The 20,084-nt window shown below is 45.4% G+C and overlaps 1 protein-coding gene across 1 annotated transcript in view; it reads left to right on the top strand.

The window, feature by feature from the left end:
* Nucleotides 1-1,460: 1,460 nt before the first annotated feature.
* Nucleotides 1,461-20,084, top strand: part of SYNPR (synaptoporin) — a 236,176-nt gene continuing 217,552 nt past the window's right edge. The window contains exons 1-2 of the mRNA XM_030206519.1: nucleotides 1,461-1,539; nucleotides 1,647-1,712. Coding sequence (XP_030062379.1) covers nucleotides 1,522-1,539; nucleotides 1,647-1,712 — 84 coding nt within the window. The 5' untranslated portion in view covers nucleotides 1,461-1,521. The remainder of the gene's footprint in view (nucleotides 1,540-1,646; nucleotides 1,713-20,084) is intronic.

Below are 20,084 nucleotides of genomic sequence, written 5' to 3'. Positions count from 1 at the left end.
TCCGTTCAAGATCATTAGCAACGCCCTCTCCCCACTTGTGAGATAGGATGTCTGCCGTACATATTTACACCACCTCCTGTCGTTTTACCCATCCTTTTGCGTCAGCAAGAAATCCAAAGCCGCTTTGTTACTCCTGACTCCAATCCGCTTTCAGGCACAGACCCTTTAGGCTGTCCAACTGCCAGCAGAGCACTTCGCAGGGCTACATCCAGCCTTGAACAGGATTCCCCTGTTTTGGTCCTGCTCCCAGGCTGGACTCCCCTTGTCCACCTGAAGCTCTCACACCCTCTCCAGTTGCCACTTATAGGGACAGCAACTGCTCCCTTAGCCAGCTTGTATTTATTCCTTCCTTCACTCCAGATTCCCCCCCCCCCCCCCCCCCCCCCAATGCTCCCGAGGGTCTTGACGGGGATAAAGGCAACCAAAGACCTCTTCTACCTCACCAGAACTCCTTTTATTAAACCTAAACTCCACCACTGCTGTAACTCTCCACAGGGATACACACTTTCTTTCTCCAGCTTATTTTAATACCACTGCCTTACCAATCCAGCCCTCTGGCAGGGACCTCGGTCCCCCTGGGTCTCTGGACAGGTCTATCACACATAAACTTAGTATATTAGTGGTTTTCACATATGAACGTAAACCAACACAAGTGCGGGGGAGGGAGGCATATTTTCAAAGCACTTAGCCTTCCACTTCCAAAGTTCCATAGAAACCTATGGAACTTTGGAAGGCTAAGTGCTTTGAAAATGAGCCCCATGGTGGACAACCTTTTCTGCAGACGGGGATAGGGGCCCCTCACCAGCAGCAGACAGTGGCACAATTTGATTTGGGGGGTGGGGTGCTGAACCCAAAGCCAGGGGGCCCAGGCTCCCCCCCCCCCTCCCCACGGCTAAGCCACTCTAGTTTGAGAAGCCGTTACTGCTGCAGGTAAGCATTAGTCGTCTAAATAAATCTTTTTTTTTGTGTGTGCATAAAATTTGCAGAAAACGTGAGCCTGAGACGTGGGTGGGTAGTTGCCCCTTTACCAAGCAGCCTTAAGAAACGAGTTTTTCATCCGGAAATTGCCTCTCTTGCTTGCAGAACCACGCTCAGTACACGGTACAGAAGGGCCTCGCGCCCACTCCCTCGCGCCTCCTTCCCAGGCGCTAAACGGAAACACACAGCACCACGGAGCCACACGCGCACGCACAGCACACCTACCAAGACAGTGCGAGGCCGGGGCTTCATTCCCCAATGACAGAATGCCGCCTGCTTCGGTCCTCTTCGGCCGACCAATAGCCTGGGCTCCTACCCCTCCCTTCCCTCCTCCAGCCCCGAGAGCGTTCGCCTGCGCGTGAAGCCGGGAAAGGGCTGGCGCGCGCGTCTTTCTTACTCGTCTCGCATAGCATTAGGCGCAGGGTCGGCGTTGGAGGCGGCTTTGGACTTTGGGGGGTCCTGAAAGGGGTTCACTCCACCAGCCCGTTGCTGTTGCTCCAGGGACATTACTGGCTTGAAATAAGGGGGCCACATTTGGTCAGAATGGATATAGTGAATCAGGTAAGAGTTTGTATGCATCTGGGCTACATTTACATTATGTGCATAATAAAGTACTCTAATTTTGTATTTTGACCATTTTTGTCTGGTTTTTCACTCTTTCTTTGAAGCTTGTTGCATCGGGGTCATTCCGTACAGTGAAGGAACCTCTTGGGTTTCTGCGTCTCATGGAATGGGTAAGTGTGACAACGAAATTGTAAATTGGTGTTTATTGGGGGAAAAATGAAATCGTGCACAATATAATTGTATGGCAATAAGAGGGTGAAAGAAAGAAAGCTCCGTGTCCTGCATCTTGGGACTTGGGTTTCTGAGTGCATTTGGGAGAGAGGATTCATATGAATAAAATGATGTTTTTCTGCACGTTGCCAGAAGACCTGAGATGAGGTGTCTTGAAAGGGGAAGGAGACGGTGCAAATACTGAAAATTGGTTGCTTACAAGAAGGGGATAGAGTGGCCAGAAAAGAATGACTTTTGCAAGCCTTTGAAGTGCCTTGGCACAGCAGCACCCTCCCCGCCCCCCCCCCCCCCTTTCCTCTCTGCCAACCCCACCTTCTTCTTCTTCTCCCGGCCCCTTCTCGTGCCAAAATGTTTAAATATGGAGAGGAAGAACAGTATCCAGTGTTGATGTTTGCATAGAAGAGTGGTTAGGGGGCATTTTTCCTTCTTCACTAAAGCCTTGGCATTTGCAGTCAAGCTTCGTGTCAGCTCCGTTGCAAACTTGAAATAAAACAAAAGCATATTTTCTGTTTTGAGTTGCTGGGCATTCTTGGAGACCAGATGTTGTTTAAGGGGGCGAAGGAGATAGGTGGCAGAGAATTTCCGTTTGCTTTTTTTGCACGTCTTATTGAGCGCCCCAGCTGACTGAGAAGTTATTCTTTGGGATCTTGCTTTAATCTTGGCTGATCATATTTCTAATGAACTTGTTGAGCGGTGTACGAGGGAAATAGCCGGTTGGCGGAACGATGCTGTTGTTTGATCTTCATTCATAGTGAAGTCAGCAGGACAAACAGCACCCACTGCCCTTAGGGTTGATGCATCACCACCCAGAACCCATGCAAAGGGAAAGTTCAGGGCATGCCATTTGGGATTAATCAGCTTTTCTTCATGGTCAACCTCTGCGGTATTATGCAAGGGTTTATTTTTAAATATGAAACTCCTTATTGCTGAATGCAAACATTTTTTTTCATTTTCAAATTATTTTTTAAGAAAGATAGATTTCTAATACCTTTCTCCATGGAAAGTCTCTGGAGCCTCCTGCTTTCCCTTGAGTGAATTTATTTAATTGAAATATTTCCAAAGATTATTTTATTAATAGTTTAGTAATTTGTGTTGTGCCATAGGACCTATGACAACTTCTCTATGATTTATGATTTGTTTTATCATGTGCATTAGAGTGGTATGAGGCATGCTCTTTGATGGCAAACAGCACAGATGCATTCTTTGCTTTATTTATGAACTGATGATAAAGTGAAGATTGTCAAAAGGATAAAGCATTTATTTCACTTTGATGACATTAGAAATAATGTAGGCTCCAAAAAGGATGGAAGTTAGGCCGTTGCATTTGTATGCCAGAAGTGTCAACCGGGTTATGAAAATTATCTAATAATTCTGCTTTTAATTGGATATGATTATGCAGATTGGATGCATTAGCTCTGTTGATTATGAAGACAAACTCTGCAAGACTCATTTTGATTTCCTGTGTCTTCCTATAACCTGTAATTAAGGCTGAGCTGCCCTCTGATAATGGAACAGAGTGCTGTATATCTGGAAGCACCATTTGGTTTTTCTGCGGTTGTCTGAAACTGTGAAAACCAATGTCACAGGACCTGCAACATTCCCTGCTTTGCAGGGGCAGAGATTTGACAATACAATTTTGTTACTTAATTCAAATATAATTTTGACAGGTAAAGGGGAAGGTGCATACATTTCGAGGAGTAGGTTTGATAGTTTTCCTGCTAATATTATTTTACTATAGTCAATAACTTTTCAGCAAACAAAGCATGTTTGCAGACAACCTAGGCAGTTAGGTATAGTTGGAACCAGGATGTGCTGAGATCAGTGTTGCCATTTCATAATCTTCAACAAGGTGGTAAGTAACTAAGGGGCCCTTTTAACAGATACTGATCAACTGAGGTATGGCCTAATGGTTAGTACAGTGGGCTCTGATCCTGGCAACCTGGGTTCAGTTCCTGGTGCAGTTCCTTGTGACCTTGGGCAAGTCACTTAACCTTCCATTTCCCCAGGTCCAAAAACTTAGATTGTGATCCTTCTAGGGGCAGAGAAAGCACTTGCATATAATGAGTATAGTGCTGCATATATCTAGTAGTGCTATAGAAATGATTAGTAGTAATAGAGCACTAATGTGGAACACAAGGGTGAAGGGGCGGGACTTGGAAATTCGTAAAGAAGAGGGGTGCTGCTTCATTTAGGTATATATTGGTATATCTGTTAGAATCATGTGAAAAAACAGCAATTATAATTACCACTTCTAGAATTTGTGTGGTGAATTCTGTTATGTTATTTTGTACATCATCCCCTTCCTCTGGAAGCAAACCTAACGTGCTGTCATTTCTCTAATCTTTAGTAATTCTTCTGTAACACGTCATGGATGTGGACTGTTGTGGGCCTCACTGAGTTGCACCTTCACATACTTCTGCCCTCGTCTAGGTTCTGCAGTTTTTATTCTTTCCAAACGAACAGAAAAAAATTATGCAAAAGAGGTTGAGAATGTCCACCTATCTGGGGGCAAAATAACTCTCTGAAAATTGAATGGAATGAGATGAAACTTGGCATGTAAGAAAAACTGATTAAAAAAGACACATCACATTCAAAAAAGGATCAAATGAGTCCAGGAGTTCCAGAGAAATAAGTCCCCTCCCCCCCCCCCCCCCCCCCCCCCAAAAAAAATGTTTCTATGGCAGAAGAAATTCTAGCTTCTGTAGGATAAAAACTACATAGCAGTTAGGAAATTTCTCCTTTCATACTGCTTCTCACTGTCCTCTATTCTCCCAAACCTACAACCTGCCCCAACCAATACACTACCCACCTGGCTGTAACAAACTGCCCCACTACCTTGTAAACTGTGCTACCCCTAAAAAAAACTATCCCCAAAAATGCTTCACTACCTCTTAAATTGCCTACCCCAATAAACTACTCCTGATAAGTGCCCTACAACCCCCAAACTGCCCACACTTCAGAATCTACCCCCCCCCCCCCCACACACACACACACATACACAAACAAAAGAATTACACTTGCTGTGATGTACTGCATTTTAAGTCAGTCAGATATATATTTCACTTTCTATGTTATTCTTTCTACTGTTAAACTTTCTGGATGAATTAAAATGTTTTCTTATTTGTTATGTGTATAGCCAACTAATATAGGGGTCCTTTTACTAATGTGTGCTGAAAATGGCCTGCGGTAGTGTAGGCGCGGGTTTTGCGGGCTCACATATCCAGTGCGCCTACAAGAAATGCCTTTTTACAAATTTTGACGAAAATAGACGTGCAGCAAAATAAAAATTGCCATACGTCTATTTCGGGTCTGAGACACCGCCAGCTATTAACTTAGCGGTAAGGTCTCATACGTAAACCAGGCGGTAATGGCCTATGCGCGTAGAATGCCACTTGACGTGCGTCAGCTAAAACGCGCATAATGGATGCGTGTCAAAAATGAAATTACCGCAAGGGCCGTGTGGTAGCTGGGCGGTAACTCAAAATTGGCAGCTTAGTTAAAGGGCCCCTAAGTTTATGCCATGTGCAGGGCTAAATTTAACGTGGAGAATGAGCCAGCAGATCACTATAACATCAAAAATATTGTATTAAAGATATCGTATATGAAACAATTGCCCAAGACAGGCCATGTTTCGCCCAAGGAAAGGCTGCGTCAGGGGCTAGTCTGTATCTTTATGAAAAAGAACAATTATAAATTGCATATCAGAACAAGGAAAAAGGGAAATTAAAAAAAAACAGCACAAACAGCGTATCCTGTTGTGTTTCCGAATCGCCAGCGAGTAACCTGCTATCAAAGCTGGAAAAAAAAAAAAGATAGCAGGTTACTCACTGGCGAGTCAGAAACACAACAGGATACGCTGTTTGTGCTGGTTTTTTTGAATTTCCTTTGGGCGAAACACGGCCTGTGTCGGGCAATTGTTTCATATACGGTATCTTTAATAAAATATTTTTGATGTTATACTGATCTGCTGGCTCATTCTCCACGTTGGATTTTGCAGATCATTTGCCTTGCTGTTTTCAGGGCTAAATTTAGACATTGGCAAGCTATGAACGTACCTTAGGGTCTAAAGATTAGGGTAAACTCTCTGAAAGTTTAATGTAATAAGGTAAAAATTTACCTTGTGGGGAAAACCAGTAAATTGACTAATATTCAGTGGCACTTAATCGGCTAAGGGGCCCTTTTACTAAGGGACCCTGCACTAGCAGCGATGGCTGTTTTTGTGATGCGCTGAGACCCTTTTTACCGCATTGGGTCAAAAAGGCTGAAAAAAGGAAACGGCCATGCAGTAAGATTGCACTTACCATTTGACCATGCAGGAGGGGGGAAGCACTTACCACCTCTCATTGAGGTGGCAGTAAGGGCTCCTGAGCTAATCTAGCAGTAACTGGACAGTGCGCGATGTTGCCCGATTACTACCGTGTAACTGCTGTGGTTAAAAATAGGGACCTAGTTTCCCTAGCGCCAGAAAAGGCGTGCACTGGGGGGGTGGAACTACCGCTGGTGCCCACGTTAGGCCGGCAGTAGTTTCGGATTGCTACACGGTAAGCCTGCTATGAGCTTACCGCTGCTTAGTAAAAGTGCCTCTAAGTGCTGCTGAATATCTTGGTTAATGCCAAGCACAAGCCAGCTATGTTGGGGGCATTCCATGGGCGGAGTCAGCCCTTGGTCACCTAAGTGCTGTTATTCAGCCCTTAAGCAACCAAATGGGACCACATAAAAGTCTGTCCTATTTTTATGCGGTAACCCACAGCTGCTTAAGTGTTAACTGGATTTAAAAAATAGCCAGATATTCAGATCTGAAGCCTGCACAAGTCCCGGCTTGAATATCTGTGAATGATGCTGTTGGTGGTGAGCAAAATGCTCACCAGCACTGGCAGAATATTGAGTCCACAAAAAATGGGCCAAATTGGATCCTGAGTTCCAGAGAAATAAGACCCCCCCCCCCCACACACACACACAAAAAAAAAATGTCCCAGCAATTCCAGCTTCTGTAGCATAGAAACTTACATAGAAGTTAGGAAATTCCTCCTTTTGTACTCTCTCCATTTTCTAATTTTTGAGCCCTCCAAACTGCTCCACCCCCAAAACAACCCCACCGCAGCTGCGTATCCCAACAAAATGTGTTCCACAACTGCCTTACCACCTTGCAAAGTGCCCCAGTCCCTCCAACGTATCCCCTACAACTGTCCCAAAACTCCACAAATTGCTCATAACTGTCCCATCATCCAGAAAATGATTCTGCTCCCCAAAACTACCCCTGTTACTATCTTTAACCTCCTCTAAAACTACTCTGACTGTCATACTACCTTGCCTCCTGCCCCAACCCAAGTAATACCAACACAATTGCCACACCAGTCCCCTGAACTGCTCAACTCTCTCAAAACTATCCCTGCAAACTGTCGCCCCCCCCCCAAAACAAAACATTCAATTGCCCTGCCCCCAAAAAGTATCTCCACAACTGCATCACCACTACTTAAACTGCCACCCCCTCCCCAAGTGCCAGACCATCCCACATGCCTTGTGCATTCACACAGAAATCATGAACCCCATATACAGGGTCAAACACAGTACATTTAAGAAAATATAATACAGTGAGAAGTTTTAATTGGGTATTAAAATACTGCACTGCAGAGGCGGATCTGGTCTTTGGTGGGAGGGGGGGCCAGAGTGAGAATCACATTTTAGCCCCCCCCCCCACTCGCCATTGCCGGACCCCGCCCCCGGTGACGACCCTCTCCACCCCCCCTCCCGCTGCCAACCCTCCCCCGCCGCCTTCGCCTACCTTTGCTGGCGGGGGACCCCAACTCCTGCCAGCCCCATTGCAGCAAAGCTTCCTTCACTGAAGGACCTTCAGTTTCAAATTCTGAGTCTGGCGTCCTGCACGTTGTACGTGCAGGACGTCAGACTCAGAACAGGAAGCTTTGCTGCAACAGAAGAGAGGACCTCGGCTGGCGGGGGTTGGGGTCCCCGCCGGCAAAGATATGCGACGGCGGGTTGGCGGCGGGAGGGAGGGAGGTGGAGAGGGTCGTCGGCAGGGCGGTCCAGGGCCAAATCTAAGGGGGCCCAGGCCCCCATGGCCCCACGCAGATACGCCCCTGCTGCACAGTAAACTACAGTATGTGCAAAATGCAAACTTCACAATATTCAGCAACACGTAACTGATCAGTGCCACTGAATATCCTTACTAACCGTCCATCCCTTAACCAGCTAGATTAAGGGCGGGCCAAGAGCTGGATGTGGGCAGAGCGCAAACTTAGGGACCTTTTTACAGAGGCGCAGGAGGGCTAACGCGAAGGTAGCATGCATCAAATTGGCAGTACAGCTGGGGTAGCTGGTGCGCCTGTCAGTAATTCCAAGCATGGCATGCACTGAATTCTGCAATAGAACATATTTTTCTATCTTCTACTGCGGGGGGGGGGGGGGGGGGGAGCGTTCCCGGCAGTAATTGGCAGCGTGGCTATGTTGGTACGCCCTGCATGTTTACCACATGGGTAATGCGTGAGCCCTTACTGCTAAATTCAGTGGCTGGCGTTATATGCTCAGGCCTTAAATAGGCGCATGCTAGTTTTAATTTTTGTGCATGCCCAAAAAGATGCGCCCACGCTACTAGAGGCCACTTTTTAGCGCAGCTTTGTAAAAGGACCCCTTAGCCGGTTAGCGGCAATTTTCAGCCTGATGACTTCAAAAAGGCTGTCCTAGCTTTATGCGGTGAAGTGACCAGTCGCCAGTTTGAATATCGGCCAGTTCCTGGTTAACTTCCGGGGACCACTGACACCCAGATATTTAATGCTGGGAACTGCACATGCCCACATTGAATATCTGGAGTCAGTCGAGCCTGCGACTATGAGTGGTTCAGATGTTGTTACCACCTTGGGCAGAGAATTTATTGCCCAAAATGTTGTTAGTCGCTCACTATTATGATTTCAGGTTTGCAGTGACAGAAAAAAATCAATCACTAACTGGTTTCAAGTTTTCCAGATATGGTGGCATTTGCTCATCAAAATGCGTAAAATAGCGTGGAAAAAAAAATATGCCTAGGCGTATTCTATAACAATGAGAGGCATAATCGAACGATGGCCTTGTTTCGATAATACAGTTGGAGCCGGCCAAATCTCAGCATTTGGGCCGGCTTTAGAGATGGCCGGCATTGGTTTCCGGCGATAATGGAAACTAATGCCGGCGATCTCAAATGCGGCCAAATGCAAGGTATTTGGTCGTGGGAGGAGCCAGCATTTGTAGTGCACTGGTCCCCCTGACATGCCAGGACACCTAGGGGGCACTGCAGTGGACTTCAAAAATTGCTCCCAGGTGCATAGCTCCCTTACCTTGGGTGCTGAGCCCCCCAAATCTCCCCAAAACCCACTCTCCACAACTCTATACCACTACCATAGCCCTAAGGAGTGAAGGGGGGCACCTACATGTGGGTACAGTGGGTTTTGGGGGGGGGGGGTTGGAGTGCTCCCATTTACCACTACAAGTGTAACAGGTGGGGGGGGGGATGGGCCTGGGTCCACCTGCCTGAAGTGCACTGCACCCACTAAAAACTGCTCCAGGGATCTGCTTACTGCTGTCAGGTAGCTGGGTATGACATTTCAAGCTGGCATATAGGCTGGCACAAACATGTTTTTTTTTAATTCTTTTTTTTGGGGTGGGAGGGGGTTGGTGACCACTGGGGGAGTAAGGGGAGGTGGTCCCCGATTCCCTCCGGTGGTCATCTAGTCAATTGGGGCACTTTTTCGAGGCTTGGTCCTAAAAATAAATAGACCAAGTGAAGCTGGCGAAATGCTTGTCAGAGCCGGCCATCTTTTTTCCGTTATCGGGCGAAGCCAGCCATCTCGTAACCACGTCCCCGTCCCGCCTTCTGTACCCTGCCGAAATGCCCCCTTGAAGTTTGCCCGGCTCCGCGACGGAAAGCAGTTGGCACTGGCCAAAATCGGCTTTCAATTATACCGATTTGGCCGGCGATCTCCTTCGAAAATAAGCTGGATAGTAATATAGTAGATGACGGCAGAGAAAGACCTGCACGGTCCATCCAGTCTGCCCAACAAAATATAAAATACAAAGTATGCCTAAATTTAGGAGCGGTTTATAGAGTATACCTAGCGGCCATCCATGCAACTAAATTTACTTGGCTGGCGGTGGTCCCCAAGCCCCCCCCCCCCAACAGAATCCTTCCTCCAGCGCTGTTCTCCACTGCTTCCCCTCATGTCGCACATGTACGGTTTTGATGAAATTGAGCATGCGCGACGTGAGGGAAAGCAGCCACAGGGTAGGCAATGCGGCAGAGAACAGCGCTGGAGGAAGGCTTCTGCTGGCGGGGGAGCAAGGTGGTGGGGCAAATGTGCCACCCTACTTTGGACTCCGGCCCCACAATCTGAAGTCTGGCTACATGGCGTCCTGGGGGGGGGGGGGGGGGGCCACAGCAGCAGCGGTCCTGCCCCGGGCCCGGCTCAGTCTCTTCGGTGGCCCTGTTTTACAAGTGCAACTTTTAATATTTCCAGAGTTTGCAAGTACTCAGAATGATGGCACCCAACACAGTTTGAAAAGAAGGATGTCTTCTCTCTTCCACCACCAGCCAGGGGCATCAGAACCTTTTATTGCTTAGGAAGTGCCAAAGAAACCAAGATCTGTTCTTGCCTCTTATCTCCTTGGCTGCTGATGCTTTGCAGGGCAAAATATTGGTATTGCAATAGCCCCTGTGACCCACCCTGTTCCGCTGCTTTTGCCCAGGGCTATCCGCCAGAGGCGGAGAACTCAAACTCCCCACGAACTCGATACAAACGCTGTGTTTCGGCTGCTAGGCCTGCATCAGGAGTCTCACTGGGCGGACAGCATCTAGTACACAGATGTTGGTGATTATGAGCTGGTTAAACGTGAAGTCAAATGTAGTTGATCTTTATAAAGACCTTTAGGATTTGCTCGTAAATAAGTTGCAAGCATAAACGAAAAAGGAACGTTTGTCCAGATAGTCCCTTTACGATGACCTTTAGGATTTGCTCGTAAATAGATTGCGAGCATAAACGTTTGCTTTTAGAAGAATTCATCTCTCCAGTCTTTGGTCTCCGTGGTGAAACACCCCACTTTCTCTCATATTCCACTGCTTTTGCCACCAACATTAGCTCATGTAGTAATATCAATCCCGTTCCAAGTGCCAACTAGGCCCATCTCTGCTTCATTTTGAAGGGTCATGCAATCAGAGCCCAAAGTGGCATGTCAGCACACCATTCGTGGCATTTAATCCTCATCTAGCATAAGTGTGATAAATTTAAAACATAAAAAGGATATACTTAATTCTAGTCCTAGCAAGAGAGTCTGGCACAGTAATTGTTTTAATTGGCTCTTTCATAACAGGTGGATAATAACTGTTAGGAAGCCAAATGCAGGTGCCATCTGCTGCCCTCGTAATTTCGAAAAGAGGATGGATAACACAATGACAGCAGAAAACATTTCCAAACAGAGAATGAAGATTATGGGATCTTCTACTTAATGTGTCAGTGGCAGCACAAAGATATTGCACTCTGCTAGCAAATCAGTTGGATTTTGATAGTCTGGGAGGAGGGTCCTTTTACAAAAGCAGGCTGAAAAATGGCTTGCGATAGTGTAGACGTGGGTTTTGGGCATGCGCTGATCCATTTTTATAGCGCGCCTGTAAAAAAAGGCCTTTTTTTGACAAAAATGGACATGCGGCAAAATCAAAATTGCCGCGCGTCCATTTCGGGTCTGAGACCTTACCGCAAGCCATTGACCTAGCAGTAAAGAATCCAGGTGGTAAGCAGCTATGCATGTCAAATACCACTTGGCGTGCGTCTGTTACGTGCGCTCGAAAAATAAAAATATTTTTCAGACGCGCGTGTTGGACGCACGCCAAAAATGAAATTACCGCAAGAGCCACACAGTAGTTGGGCGGTAACTCCATTTTGGCACGCGTTCGCACGTAGACACTTATGCTTAGTAAAAGGGCCCCTTGGTGTCTTGATGTAGTGGTCTATTGTCTTTGGGGCCCTTTTACTGAGCTGTGGAAAGTGCTAGCGTGTGATTACCACCGCTTAAAAGGGCTTACCATAGGACGTGCCTAGATGTTCTAAGTCTGAGATCTGCTTGCGCAAACTGCGTGCTGAAATTCTTCCCCTTTATTTTTATTTGCAGAGAGGGTGTTTTGGGGTGGAGAGTGAACCTTTCTGCTCTGATCAGTTAGCGCAGCTACATTACCGCATGGTAACTGATTAGCACAGAATTAAAACATGAGCCCTAATCGCCTACAAAATAGGTGTTGGTAAGTGTTCACGCACTTTTTTTTTTTAAGGCGATATGCTATTGGCATCAGTATCAAACAGGTAACCTTAGCAGTCCTTAAAACAACAGCAGATAAATTGGTATAGAGGGGCATTTTCGAAAGAAACGTCTAAGTTGGAATTTGGACATCTTTGGCAGGGAAAAGGTCATTTTCGAAAAAAGATGGACATCCATCTTTGTTTTCGAAAATACCATGGACGTCTTTGATTTTTGTAGACAAAACAGCAGATCAAGATAAACGTGGGCAATATTCTGGTATATATCAATAAAATCTTCACGGTAAAAAGGGCAATATTCTAGTATATGATATCAATAAAATCTTCACGTTTATCTTGATCTGCTGTTTTGTTTGTCCACATTGGAGTTTGCAGATCGATTGCCTTGCTGTTTTTTGGGACTGTCTTTGATTTTTGACCATTTTCGAACACAAAGACGTCCAAATGCAAGATGTCCAAAACAGAGGAGGAGTGGTTTAATGGTTAGTGCAGCGGGCTTTGATGTTGGCAACATGGATTCAATTCCCACTGCTGCTACTTGTGACTTTAGGCAAGTCAGATGCACAAGGGGATGTTTTTTGTGAAATGTCCAAAATCAGAACAGGAAAGGTCATTTTCAACAACAACAAAAAAATCTATCTTTTCCTATTGAAAGTGCTGTTTGGAAAAATGTTTTGTGATTTGGGGGAGGAAGGGGTGGTGATCCCCGAGCCCCTCCAGTGGTCATCTGGTCATTTGTGTCACCTTTTGTGTGGAGTAGAGGAGTAGCCTAGTAGTGAGTGCAGCAGACTTTGATCCTGGGGAAGTGGGTTCAATTCCCACTGCAGCTATTCGTTACAACAACAGGTCTAGCTCAAAACGTCTGAGTTTTAGTCTTGGCCTAGTTTGTTCCATTATTAGTTTGTTCCATAATTGCTGAAAGACGTCCAAGTCTTAGGAACGGTCAAGTCCTGCCTTGAACACGCCCCTAGCACGCCCCCCCTGAGATTTGGACATCCTGCTGACGGACTTCAGAGAAAGACGTCCAAAAAGAGGTTTTGATAATACTGATTTGGACGTTTCTGTGAGATAAACGTCCAAATGCTGACTTATGTCACATTTTGGACGTCTATCTCTTTTGAAAATGAGCCTGATAATCTCATTACATATAATTCTGCAGTTTAAATTCTCTAATGACGCTCTCACTGGGTAATGGACAATCAGAGGTGAGCTTCCACTGAGATAATTTTCTCAGTCTATGGAAGTAGGTATTACATCTTTTGTCGTCATCAGTTCATATAGATTTTTTTGAAACCTTTGCTATATTTTACAAATTTGTCCATAGTTTTCGTAGTTTTTATAACTTCTTTTATGTTTGTAGAAATTTAGGAGCCCTTTTACAAAGATGTGCTAGGTGCTACTTGCATGTAGCACACGCCTAAATGAGACTACCACCACCAGGCTATTGCGCTCCCTGGCAGTAATTTTAGATTTGCCGCGTGCCCATAATGCCTGGGTGATTTATTTATTTATTTCCTTCCACTCGTGTTGTTTCCGGCAGTAATCGGCAGTTAGCACGCGCCGACCAGTCACCATGCGTGTAGCGCGTGAGCTCTTACCGCTAGATCAACGGGTGGCATTAAGGGCTCAGGCCGGCTTTGGACGTGCGCTAGTTTCAGTTTTACCGCATTCCCTTGTCCCGTTCCATTTTTTAAAAAAAGCCCTTTTTGCAGATGTGGTAAAAACTGGCCCGGTGCGTGCCCAATACACGCACACATTTATTTATTTATTTGTTACATTTGTATCCCACATTTTCCCACCTTTTTGCGGGCTCAATGTGGCTTACATAGTACCGTTAACGGCGCTAGCCGATTCCGGTCTGAAACAAATACAAGGTATGAACAATACAAGATGATATTATGGTAGAATGAGGTATGTATATGGTAGGCACAATTGGGGGGAACTTAGAAAGGGAGAGGAAGTGTCAGGTAATGTCTAGCACAGGCCACTTTTTACCGTGGCTTAGTAAAAGGACCCCTTAAGTACTTATCTTAAAACTGTCTCTTCCAAAAGGGGATTAGGGCACTAATCCCCTTTTGGAAGAGACAATTTTAAGATGATAAGAATTTAAAGAGGACAATCTATGTAATTACAAAAGAAATTACATTCTTAGGACTATTAGATCTCACTTTCAATTCTCTTGGTTACCAAGAACTCAGTGAGGTGTGTAGGCTTATTTTATATGTTATTCTTTAATCTTCCATTTTTCTAAATCCTGAATCGCAAATTGTGGACTTGAGTATGTTAAAAACATAATATGTAATGAATCTCAGTGGCATGCATTCATTCCTTTCCTCTTGTTAAATTTTTCCTAGAAATTATGTTGTATTTAACTACTTTTCTGTGCAAGCGTTTGCTTGGAATTGAAATTGAAATTATAAATAAATAAATAAAAAATAAAATTAAAAAAAGAAAGAGGACAATCAATGAGACCGGTGGGAAAAACTTTGTGGGTCTTTTACTAAGGCGCGCTCACGTTTTTGGCGCATGCTAAAATTGGGCATGCACTAAATGTTAGAGACACCCATAGGAGTGCATTGGCGTCTCTAACGTTTAGCGCGCGACTTAGTAAAAGACCTCCTTTCTGCAGCAGAACAAGCCAAGGCGCATGGCTGAATATTTGTTGCACAATTTAAATCATCACTATTTGCCCTTTACCCATCATTTTTTTTCTTTTCCGAAAGAATGTGACTTACCTACAAAACAATAAATAAATAACTATCCAAACGGTAGATTTAGTAGCAAAGTTTGGGAAACACATTGACAAAGTCATTTCCAGCTCTAATTAGAGCTTGTTTCAAGCAGAAAAGAAAAAAAAAAGCTGCAAGAGTCCACTGCATAAGTTAAGACTAAAGAGTGGCAGCTGTAAATTTTGTTCTGTTCATTTGCACTACATAGAATTTACAACAGTAATTACACTTGAATTCTCAAAGAACAATTAATTCTCATAGCAGTCCTTGTTCATCATGATATACTTACTTGATAGTCTTGAAGTAGGAACTGAAATTACTCAAGGAAAAGTAGTTTTCCAACTATGAAAGTCTTACGTCCTACTACTACTACTACTACTATTTAGCATTTCTATAGAGCTACAAAGCATACGCAGCGCTGCACAAACATAGAAGAAAGACAGTCCCTGCTCAAAGAGCTTACAATCTAATAGACAAAAAATAAATAAAGTAAGCAAATCAAATCAATTAATGTGAACGGGAAGGAAGAGAGGAGGGTAGGTGGAGGCGAGTGGTTACAAGTGGTTACGAGTCAAAAGCAATGTTAAAGAGGTGGGCTTTCAGTCTAGATTTAAAGGTGGCCAAGGATGGGGCAAGACGTAGGGGCTCAGGAAGTTTATTCCAGGCGTAGGGTGCAGCGAGACAAAAGGCGCGAAGTCTGGAGTTGGCAGTAGTGGAGAAGGGAACAGATAAGAAGGATTTATCCATGGAGCGGAGTGCACGGGAAGGGGTGTAGGGATGGACGAGTGTGGAGAGATACTGGGGAGCAGCAGAGTGAGTACATTTATAGGTTAGTAGAAGAAGTTTACACAGGATGCGAAAACGGATAGGGAGCCAGTGAAGGGTCTTGAGGAGAGGGGTAGTATGAGTAAAGCGACCCTGGCGGAAGATGAGACGGGCAGCAGAGTTTTGAACTGACTGGAGAGGGGAGAGGTGACTAAGTGGGAGGCCAGCAAGAAGCAGATTGCAGTAGTCTAAACGAGAGGTGACAAGGTTGTGGATGAGGGTTTTGGTAGAGTGCTCGGAAAGAAAGGGGCGGATTTTACGGATGTTGTAAATAAAGAAACGACAGGTCTTGGCAATCTGCTGGATATGAGCAGAGAAGGAGAGAGAAGAGTCAAAGATGACCCCAAGGTTTCGAGCTGAGGAGACAGGGAGAATGAGAGAGCCATCAACAGAAATAGAAAACGGGGGGAGCGGGGAGGTGGGTTTGGGGGGGAAAATGAGAAGCTCGGTTTTGGTCATATTTCATTTCAGGTGGCGTTGAGACATCCAGACAGCAATGTCAGACAAGCACGCTGAAACTTTGGTTTGGATGCAAGGTGAGATATCAGGGGTAGAAAGGTAGATTTGGGAGTCATCAGCATAGAGATGGTAGGAAAAGCCATGGGATGAGATTAATGAACCAAGGGAAGAAGTGTAGATAGAAAAGAGGAGGGGACCAAGAACAGAACCCTGAGGTACGCCGACAGGCAGAGGGATAGAAGTAGAAGAGGATCCACCTGAGTGAACACTAAAGGTGTGGAGGGAGAGGTAGGAAGAGAACCAGGAAAGGACAGAGCCCTGGAATCCAAGTGAGGACAGGGTATCGAGAAGTATGCTGTGATCGACAGTGTCAAAAGCAGCGGAAAGATCAAGAAGAATGAGGATGGAATATTGACCTCTGGATTTAGCCAGTAATAGGTCATTGGAGACTTTAGTAAGCGCAGTTTCGGTTGAGTGGAGAGGGCGAAAACCAGATTGTAGTGGGTCAAGAATAGCATGTGAGGAAAGAAAATCAAGGCAGCGGCGGTGAACAGCACGCTCAAGTAATTTGGAGAGAAAAGGAAGGAGGGAGATGGGTCGGTAATTAGAGGGACAAGTAGGGTCGAGTGAAGGCTTCTTAAGGAGAGGTGTGACCACAGCATGTTTAAAGGCAGCAGGGACAGTCGCAGTGGAAAGTGAGAGGTTGAGAATGTGACAGATAAAAGGAATAAGAGCAGGAGAGATGGCATTAAGAAGGTGGTTGGGAATGGGATCAGAGGAACAGGTGGTACATTTTGAGGAAGAAAGGAGAAGTGTAGTTTCCTCAATAGTAACTTCAGGAAAGGAGGAAAGGGAATGAGGGGAAAGAGAGAGAGGGGAATGGACTAGTGGAGAGAGTGGTGGTGAGGTAGAGAAAGCAAGGTTTATCTTTTGAACCTTGTTGTGAAAGAATTCAGCAAGGGTCTGAGGAGATAATGAAGGGGCAGTTGGGGGAGGGGGCACCTTGAGGAGAGAGTTCAATGTGGTGAAGAGAAGTCGAGGATTAGAGCCAAGAGAGTTGGTCAGTTGGATATAATAATCCTGTTTGGCAGCATTCCTCCCCCTGAGGGTCGCCTGAGGCTCGGCTGAGGAAGAAGGATTATTGGTTTTAGTCCTGGCTTCCCTGATGCAGACTAGGATGCGCTCTTCTTCCTTGGTGCCTGCCAGTACTTTACTTCCTCCCTGGGCCATTTCCTGGCATTTTTGCAGGAGGGAGTATCAAGGGCTAGCGCTGGGTTCCTTGTGGGTTCCAGTGGCAGCTCTGGCTTGCTTTCAAGGTCGTTGCCAGACCTCTTCTTTAGCGACTCTTCCGGTTGTGATTCGTTTTCAGAGAGGTGTGGGTCACTTATGCTGCCCTTCGCGTGCCTTTTCCGAATGGGATTTTATGCTGGGCCTTCAGGTGCTGCAGCACTCTCCATTTGTGCCCTGTCACTAGGTGATCCTGATTATTCTCACGTAGAACTTGGTGTTATTAGGGTGCTTCCGTTGGCCTGTTGCTTCTTGCAACTTCAGACTCATTCTTAGGACCCTTTCTCCGTCTTTGTTTTGGAGGCGGGGTCTCGATTCAGGCAGTACCAGCCTTCTTGCCCAAGTGCTTGTTGGTTTCTTTTTATTTAGTCGTCTATATGTATGCCTCTTACAGGCTTTTGAACATTCACAGAGCTCTCTTGTGTTTTTTTGAGGTTCCCGATGTCTTCCACCTTTCGTATAGACCTTTTTGCAGTTTGGTAAACAGCAGTTGGGTCTCATGGCTTCCTTTGCCCGGTGGCTCTTCTCCTCGTGTTGGAAGGCACACTCTCCTGGGCGTGTGACTACATCTCAGGCAAAGGCTTCGTTGTCTTCTCTGATGGATATTTGTAGGGCAGAGGCATGGGCTTCTCTGCTTTCCCTCAGTAGCATGATGGTATAGCGGGGGCCAGGTTTGGCTTCCCACCCTCGTAGGGATAGCTTTTGAACATCCCACTCTTCCTGGAATAGTAGGAATGAACGTAATGGAAGGAGAAATTAGTTCTTACCCAATAATTTTCTTTCCATTAGTTCTTCACACTATTCCAGGAGCCCTCCCGTGGTTCGACGTCCTGATTGGTGGCTCTATGCATGGTCTTTGTATCCTGTTTTCCAGGGACCTTGTCATCGGATAGTTCTTGGGGCTGGATGTGTTGGTTGCTGACCATGTGCCTGATTGGGCGTTCTTTCTTCCTTGCTTGAGGACTGATACTGAGGAGCTGAGCTGCTAGCAGGGAGCTATGTAGTGGTGCTCAGTTCTGTATTTTCTATCTCCACCTGCTGGTCGATGGACATAACTACCCACTCGTCCTGGAATAGTGTGAAGAACTAATGGAAATAAAATTATCAGGTAAGTCCTAATTTCTCCCTCATTTTTTAGTTTGTCTGTTGCAGAGATTGTGCCATTACTATTGATTGCTGGCTTTTGTCTAGTGTTTCAGGTTCTGTTACTTAACTCTTTGGATTATTGATCACCAGTTTGCCAGATTTGGACTGTCTAGCTGGTGCAGAATGCTGTGGTGTTGTTGGTTTCTGGGTGTCAGTTATGGAATAGATTACTCCCTTCCTTGCTTCCTTGCACTGGTTGCAAGGAATCCATTTTATGACCTGTCCTTCACTTGTAAAAGCCCTGAACAGCAATGGTCATTTTATTTAAAAACTCTTTTGGTGCCCTATATTCCTTCAAGAGCTCTTCACTCTGCTGGGTAGTGGTTCTTGGTGGTCTTGTCTGTTCAGGAGGCTAGGTTGGTCATCACGCATAACTCAATGTTCTCAGTCACAGGGCTGAGTTTGTGAAACACTCTCCCTAGACACCTGGACTGTGAACATGACTTTGAAATTTCAAAGCAGCTAACGGCTATGCTGTTTGAATAAGTATTGGGGGGGGGGGGGGGGGGGGGGGGGGGGGGGAGTCTCCAGGTGATCTTGTTTGCTTTATAATTTTGAGTTATTTGCTCTGAGATAGCCAGATTTGTAGTCTGTAAATGTAATTAAATAAACAAATACATGAATGAATTAGGTTTGCATACAATGTAAAGAGTATGCTTGCAAATCTATCTCATGCATATTCATTAGCAGGCCTCAAGGACCATTACAAAACATTTTGTCATTGAGTAGGAGTGCAGGACAGAGGGGAATATGGCCTCGAATTGGGCCACAGGAAATTGATGTCTGGGAGGGGCTATTATTATTATTGGCATTTATATGTGGTCTTTCTGCCAAAATCTAGGTGTCTCTTTATAGAAACCTCTTAATGTGTTTAATATGGCAGTTATTGTTATAGGTGTGTCACCTGTGTTTTTGAGTTGTTGCAAAACATCAAGTGGAAATGAAGATAAGTTAATTCCATAGTGCAGGGCCTTATAACTAAAGACAGTTTTCCTGGTAATGGCTAAACATACCATCATTAATGAAGGCACCCGCAGCAGCCCCTCTGTGAAGAGCATAGGGGTCTAACCAGAGAGTACAACATAAGCCCTCTTGGTCAAGTGCTGACATTGTCCTCCGTAGACAGCTCAGTAAACCAAAGTCCTTTATATTGACAGTTGGCCATGTTAAGCACCTAGTACATTTTAGAAAATGGGAGATGGGCAGGGCAAGTCTACAAATTGAGCATGCAGTTACGTGCGTCCAACATTCTTAAATGACGTCCTAATTGACACTTATGCAAACAAATGCAGTATGCACTATTCTATAAAGGTAGTTGTTGAAGCATTTGCGTAAAGATCTCTATTCCATCCTCATCCTTCTTGATCTTTCCGCTGCTTTTGACACTGTCGATCACATCATACTCCTCGATATCCTGTCCTCACTTGGATTCCAGGGCTCTGTTCTTTCCTGGTTCTCTTCCTACCTCTCCCTCCGCACCTTTAGTGTTCACTCTTGTGGATCCTCTTCTACTTCTATCCCTCTGCCTGTCGGTGTACCTCAGGGTTCTGTTCTTGGTCCTCTCCTCTTTTCTATT

This window comes from Microcaecilia unicolor, chromosome 6 (assembly GCF_901765095.1).
Source record: "Microcaecilia unicolor chromosome 6, aMicUni1.1, whole genome shotgun sequence".
Lineage (NCBI taxonomy): Eukaryota > Metazoa > Chordata > Amphibia > Gymnophiona > Siphonopidae > Microcaecilia > Microcaecilia unicolor.
The sequence above is the reverse complement of the archived record's forward strand: the minus strand, read 5'-3'. Positions and strand labels throughout refer to the sequence as shown.